This window comes from Larimichthys crocea, chromosome II, assembly GCF_000972845.2.
Source record: "Larimichthys crocea isolate SSNF chromosome II, L_crocea_2.0, whole genome shotgun sequence".
NCBI classification, from domain to species: Eukaryota; Metazoa; Chordata; class Actinopteri; family Sciaenidae; genus Larimichthys; species Larimichthys crocea.
Genome location: NC_040012.1, coordinates 493320 through 500389, shown reverse-complemented (window position 1 = coordinate 500389; position 7070 = coordinate 493320). Strand labels below are relative to the sequence as shown.

At 42.0% G+C, this 7070-nt stretch overlaps 1 protein-coding gene across 5 annotated transcripts; it reads left to right on the top strand.

Moving 5' to 3' along the window:
* The first annotated feature begins 421 nt into the window (after window positions 1-421).
* atg10 (ATG10 autophagy related 10 homolog (S. cerevisiae)) lies at window positions 422-3425 on the top strand. Of its 5 annotated transcripts, none has more exons than XM_019277201.2 (7): window positions 422-569; window positions 1019-1149; window positions 1388-1519; window positions 1595-1784; window positions 2615-2712; window positions 2821-2918; window positions 3074-3425. In XM_019277201.2, the coding sequence occupies exons 2-7, from the start codon at window positions 1045-1047 to the stop codon at window positions 3195-3197; spliced, it is 747 nt and encodes a 248-aa protein (XP_019132746.1). In that variant the 5' UTR covers window positions 422-569; window positions 1019-1044; the 3' UTR covers window positions 3198-3425. The 5 variants fall into 5 exon arrangements, with proteins under 5 accessions (XP_019132746.1, XP_027143515.1, XP_027143509.1 ...); XM_027287714.1 differs by having other exon boundaries at window positions 423-569; window positions 1043-1149; XM_027287708.1 differs by lacking the exon at window positions 422-569 and adding an exon at window positions 587-807 and having other exon boundaries at window positions 1043-1149.
* The last annotated feature ends 3645 nt before the right edge of the window (window positions 3426-7070 follow it).

Sequence of the window (7070 nt, the reverse complement as noted above, 5' to 3'; positions counted from 1 at the left end):
TGGAGTAGCTATTAGTTACTGCTCTAATATTTATAATGGATAGACTTATGCATGTATATTTTAATCTACACAGACCTTGCATATCTCTGTTCAGTGTTATTGTCCTTGTTGCACACAGGTCTTATTGTAACTGTGTGTAACACTGAAAGCAACAAAATAAAATATCCTTCTACGTATGGCCATACTTGTATGCATGTCAACAAATCTGATTGTGATTCTAATATTGTGATTGGTTCTCGCAGACAGTGGCGCTGTACTGTTTGTTCTGCAGCGTGTTGACGGCTTCATGCTGCAGCGGTTCTGTTGTGTTTGCTGCCATCTAGCGGTTGAAAAGACAAACAGCACGATTCACTGCCAGTTTAAAGATTAAATGAACTACGCCAACGACGTTTGAATAAAAGCCACGTCATAAGATGAGACGTTTTAAAGTCAGACGGTCGGTATGAACGGGCTGTTTGACAGATCAAACATTAATAAGAGTATCATATCACGATAGCTTTAAACGGGGGCAGTGGCAGTCACGTGGTCTCACGACCCGGAACAGAAACGTTGCCTACAAGCTTCGAGCAGTAAGTAAAGATCAGAGAGAGAAAGTGTGTGTGTGTGTGTGTGTGTGTGTGTGTGTGTGTTCATTTCGAATATCTAAGTTTGTTATGCAAGCTTTGTAACATGTGACGGTAACATGATCACATGATCAGACCACCGAACAGTGTATGAAGACACTGTGATCAGATGGAATATTAATACGCATCAGCAGTAAATATCTGTGTGTTTATACAGCACACAGAGCAGTATGTACAGGTAGAGGTAAGCAGAGAGTCTGCGCTTTAGAACAGACAGGTACTGCATGTGTCACGTGGGTTTAGCCACTTCAGGAGACGAGCAGCAGGTCCTGAGTCTGTGACCGTGAGCACAGATTATAATTATGACCATAGTTCTGTTATAACGACTCTTTGTCCTCAGAGTCACTGAAGTAAACACTGGATTTATTTTTCACAAGCCACGTGAACTCTTTCAGATGAAGTCCCTCGTTCCCCTGCAGAGATGAGCTCGAGTGTCCTGGATGAGCAGAACTTCCATCACTGCTGTCGGCTCCTCCTGCAGCAGTCAGAGCAGCTGAAAGACGGCTGGAGCTGGGAAGCAGTCCAGGTGAGTCTGTGCTGTCTGTCTGTACTGACTGTACTGACTGTATTATCTGTGCTGTCTGTGCTGTCTGTCTGTGCTGTCTGTACTGACTGTATTATCTGTGCTGTCTGTACTGTCTGTATTATCTGTGCTGTCTGTACTGTCTGTGCTGTCACTGTCATGAGTGGAGACAGAGCCTGGAAGCCTGCTGTGGCCAATGAACGTTGCTAATGGTAGTTTCTGGTCTGGGTTCTGGGGTCAGGGTTCAGAGGAGGGCTACCTGAGGAAGACTGCTCTCAGGTCAGTTGTCACTGACTCGAGGCCCGTGTGGGACCATGAAGGATCAAGTTCAGAATCAGAGCCACACACTCCCTGTCACACGGGGCTGGATCAGGTGAAACATTCATCTTCTGTCACATGCTTTATTTTTCTTCTGTCTTTACTGAACACCACCTCTCTTCCTCCACAGTCTGGTCTTGTTGCCCCAGTTGATGCTGACAGCATCGAAGGTGACATAGATGATGAAGAAGATGAAGGTGAAGATGAAGGTGCCTGTACGGTGTCTGAAGGCAGCAGCCAGGTGCTTCAGTACGAGTATCACATCGTGTACTCTTGCAGCTATTGTACTCCTGTGCTCTATTTCAGAGCCTCCACTCTGGGTTAGTTACATGTAAGACCATCACTACACACACACACACACACACACACAGCTTCTCTAAGCATGTATTTTTCACTGTGGACATAGAGTATATGATCTATTGAATACTTTCAGATGGTGTGGTCCGATGTAGATGGTGAGGGTTTGTGAGTTATGATTCAACTAAATGACTTTTGACTGCTTAACTGCTGCCAAGCAAGGGACCATAGACCTCTATAATCTATGATTTTGTGTGGTGCTGACAGCAGGTGAACGATAACACGTAATCTCACCTCCAGTTTAACTGGATAATTCTAAAGATGATTGTAATAACAGCAATAACTCTAAAAAGGGATTTGTTTCATATTACTACAAGAAAAAAGTAAACATCTGGCATGTTCGTGACAATCAGCCTTTGTAAAATAAACACAAATGGGCTTTAAGTTATTAATAGCAACACAAGATGAATTTTTCTGTCACATTCACCCATTCACACACGCACACACTGATGGCAGGAGTAGTACCGCACTTCCGGTCCATAGCACTCATAGTGGCATACATTCATTCACTGACAAGCAACTTGGGGCTCAGTATGCTGCTGAAAGACACTTTGACATGGGAGTAGGAGTACAGTCCCTGATTTTATTAGAGCATTCAATAATGACTTTCAGTTTAGTGTGTCTTAAACAGTAAACTAGGAGGGAAACCTACAAAATAAAAGCACCAGCAGCAATGAGTTCACAGGAGTTACTGATGCATTTTTAAAGCTGTGTTATACAGAACCAAGACTCAAACATTCTCATTGATTTCTTCTGAAAAATACACTGTTGTGTGTTTTTTTTCCTGTGTCAGAGGGGAAGAGCCTGTCATTAGAGGAGGTGTGGAGCTCTGTTCATCCAAACTTCAGGCTCCGACTTCAGAATAGTCCTTTGAATACAATCACTCTGCAGGTAAAACCAGGAACGATGCAGCCAATCAGCTTTAACCTCATCTTTATAACTGCATCCTTAAGCTCTACTGAGATCTTCTGTGTGTGTGTGTGTGTGTGTGTGTGTCAGGAGCATCCCCTGCTGGGTCAACCTTTCTTCATGCTCCATCCCTGCAGGACAGAGGAGTTCATGAGGCCTGTGCTGCAGGCGGCTCAGGACCAACACAGGTACGATCACTTATCTGTTACACATGAAGCTGTTCCTTGTGTCCTGCTGGATTTCTTCTCTCCAATTCACTGAAAAAGTTCCATGTAACCATGTAACAGTAGTTTTAAGTTGGATCTGTCCATAGTACCTACTGTGTATGTGTGTGTCTGGGCAGACCGGTGAACTACGTGTTGTCGTGGCTCAGTGTGGTGGGTCCTGTGGTGGGTCTGGACGTCCCTCTGAAGTACTCCACCCAGCTCCATCCAACAGCCTCACTCAGCAGCACCAAGCCAGACTGAAGCTTAACCTGCTCTGCTTCACTCTCTGTCAGCATCACTGTGGAGTAGTCTACACAGAGGCCGGACTATCACCCAGGGGACGCAGGCAACTGTCTCAGCACCGAAGACCCTCAGAGTCCCCTGAAAGTCCAAGGTTGCCTGTGCCAGTTACCTCATGTTCGTTTGTTTGGAAATATGCTAAACTACAATGAAAACTGAAATAGTAAAAAGGCTGATGTAGCTTCTGCATTTCTACCTGCTCAATGATTTTCAGTGACATAAAGCAGTATGTCGAGTAAAACAGTAGGACAGCATGATGTTCAGTGCAGTCCATGTAAAGTAAGAATACATGTGTGTTCTGAGTTTGTCAGACCAAAGAAGAAAGTGTTATTAACCACCCAGCTAAATTTGAATGATTAAAAATATCAACAAGTTTATGAAATGAGGTGTCAAAATCAGGTAAAAATGATTCTCAGCTCCAGGACTGTGGGGGCGTGTCCACTGAATGTGCTGAAGCCACGCCTACTCGTGGGAGCAGTCGAGCAGCCATTTTGAAGTGACTGAAACGTGTCTGATGAGTTCAGAAAATGTCATGACTAACTTTGAAACACTCTGAGTGAGATGAATTCATCTCTATCCCTATGCTCAGGGTGGCCTCAGCGTGTCATCAAGCCACCCTTTAAGGACCGCCCACAAAATCCTGGACTGAAAACTGGTGAAAAACTGTTTGAACCTCTATCTCCACATTTTAGTCATTTATCCTTTTCAGCAACTATTTCCCAACATATTTGATGTATTTTGAAAGAAATCTCAGAATTGTCTTTACACAGACTTTAAGGTTCAGTTTTTAATGGTTAGCATGATGCTTATTGCGTACATCATGTATTTATTTCATAATATAACAGTAAATAATTTTTTTACAACATGTAGAATCTGTTTATACTCAGTGTTCAGTACCTACACCGTCTCTAGTTAGAGGGCAGTAAAGTGGCACTGTTGGCAAACAAACCTACTCAGGTGTGAACGCTGTACTCGGTGTACTCATTAAGTACTAATTGATGCCTAAAGCTTTAAGTCTGGTTTATTAAACAACAACACTTCATAGTGAATTATTCATATTGACTGAACATGTTGACTGTACTGTCATGTCTGCATGAGTTAAATGATGTACAAATGAAAACTTTTTGTCTTTGCGCCTGCTTCACCTCATTCAGTTAAATTCAGAGAAAGTGTGCTAGATGAATCCAGACCGGACATTTTTAGTGAGAGCGCAGATAGATGGATGCTTTTTATAGCTAATTGTCAGCCTTGAATGAATTACATAAGAAGAGAGAGTCAGCTTGGAGGTCTGTACCAGATCGTCAGATCACATGTGACAGAGAGGAGAGCTGAGAGGGATGAACGGGGTCAGAGCTATCAAACCAGAACCGAGACAGAGTCACTTACACGCTCTGTACAAAGTACATGGGAAGTGGTCAGTTTAAGAAGCACATAAAAGAAGAAAAATAGCATAGAATATAGTAATATATATAGTAGTTGCTCTGGAACACATAATCAACAGTGCTGACACAAAGTCAAATGACACAGGAGTCAAACTGATATTTGAAGTTTAAGCAGACATTTTTATTCATCAAAACAGATGTGAGTAATATTATTAATGTTGCACTGTGTCATCATCATCACTGTCATCAGTTCAACTTGTGCCTTTTTCCAGCTATCAGGTGCCTGCTGTGAAACAACTGACTCATTTGAGAGCAACAAAGATTGTTCTGATGCTAGAAACACAGGCAAGGTTAAGGTTAGCAAGCAGGGCCGGTCCTAGCTATGGGCAATGTGGGCGGCCGCCCAGGGCGCATTCTCCGTGGGGGGCGCACGAACGCACGAAAAAGCAAAAAACCTCTGTAATTTTAGCGTTAGCGGAGCGGGCGCCGTTAGGGCGAGAAAATGTTCGCCTCGGGGGGGGGCTTTCGCCCAGGGCGCAAATGTGGCCAGGACCGGCGCTGTTAGCAAGATTTATTTTCTCAGCAAAACAGCATAAAGTAAAAGACGTACAGATTTATAAGTAGGAAAAGAAAGGGTTTCACTTAACTTGGACTGTCTGTTGCAGTCTTCACGTGCATTAGCAACATGCATGCGATAGTAACAATTTTCAAATCTCTTCACACAGCACAACAGGAGTAAATATGGACTAAACTGTGGATCACTTTTTATTTGACTACGTCTTTTAAAATTCAGACAGTGTTCTCAAACCCAGCTACCAGAACAACTCATTCTTGCTGCTGTTATAAAAACTGCAAATTGATGTGCAGTTTTCTACATTCTGCTCCATCCATCCATCCATCCATCCATCCATCCATCCACAAGTTGCTAGCTCACAGTCTGCTACATCTACTTTTAAAAGAAAAACTGAGTTTCTATTTTCATCACTTGATGAGCTCTTGTCAGGTGGCGTGGCGCTTCACTGACTCTTCAGTCGCACAGAGAGGTTTACGACACATCACTAAGGGTAGTATCACTCTCCCTCGCCTTACTCTCCGTTCCTCAAGCCCACGGAGGAATTATTTTCCTCAGAGAGGTGAAAAGTTTATGATCAAATATATATATATCTATAGAGATATATAGATATATATATATATATTATATATATATATATATAAATAATAATTCCAGAGAGAACTGAAGGTGTGACATGGATGAGAGACAGGGTTGACTAGTACTGTGGTATTTCTATATCTAACTATGCTCTACTGTGAGGTAGCACAATCCATGCCGTAAATAGGTGCCTTTCATTTTGATCCTTTGATTTATGCCAAATAAAAAAATACATACTTAATACTAATAAATACTCCAATGCAACCTGCTGTTAGTGTTGTTGAGGTAATTTTGTAAAGAGTGACAATGTTTGACAAATGTTATTGGTGTTTGGGTCCTAGACTTGATCATGAGATTTGCAGTGTTTCAATAATAATAACAATAACACATTTTATTTGTATAGTAATAAATATAAATAAATAAATAAAAACAAACAAACAAACAAAACTACAACAATGAAAAAGGATAAGGGGTTGCACTAATGTGCTGCTGTGGATAGTGTGGAGGTGCACTACCCTATATGCATATACACGTAAAATAACACAGTGAATGAAATTTTATAATGTCTGAGTGGCAAAGACTGATTAGTTTCTGGGCTACTATAGATCTGCCCAGCCATTGTTCCACACTTGTTTGGTAGAAAAGCATTCAGTTCAGGTGTTCCAGGTTTGGAACCAATGGTTAGTCCTGTCTCATTATCATAAAGTGATTGTCAGCTTGCTCAGACAGATAGAAGAAGTCTTGTATTTGGACATTGAGGGGAACAGAGAGACGTCCATCAGCTTGTATTGACTGAATGTCTGGGTATGGAACCTCTGGGAGTTTGTGAGACGGGCCAGGGCACTTAGGATATTAAACTAGATGCCAACTTCAGTGGACTAAAGCTTTTAAGTGATGCCATCAATTAAGCAGCATTGTGTGTATGGTGCATGTCTGGCAGTGAAGTCAGACAGAAGGGCAGCTTAGGTAAGACCAGTCACCACTGCCAACCAGTGATGTCATACTAAACTCCCAGTGGGACTGAGAGTTCAAGAAAAACCCAGTATATCACCTCACAGATTCTGTACAGTAAGTCACATTGTTAGAGCTGTCATAAAGCACAGACATTTTGGAGGAAATGTTTTTTCCACAATCATCAATTTGAGATTTGTATCTTCTTTTTATACTGTCACAATAAACATAGTAAGAGAAAAGAACGGTAAAAAATAAATAAAACAAGACAGTTACTGCAAAAACTGGACTTTCCAAGGTTTAAAAAGAGGGAACGCCAGCCTGGCCCATCAGCCTAGGATGAATACCCGG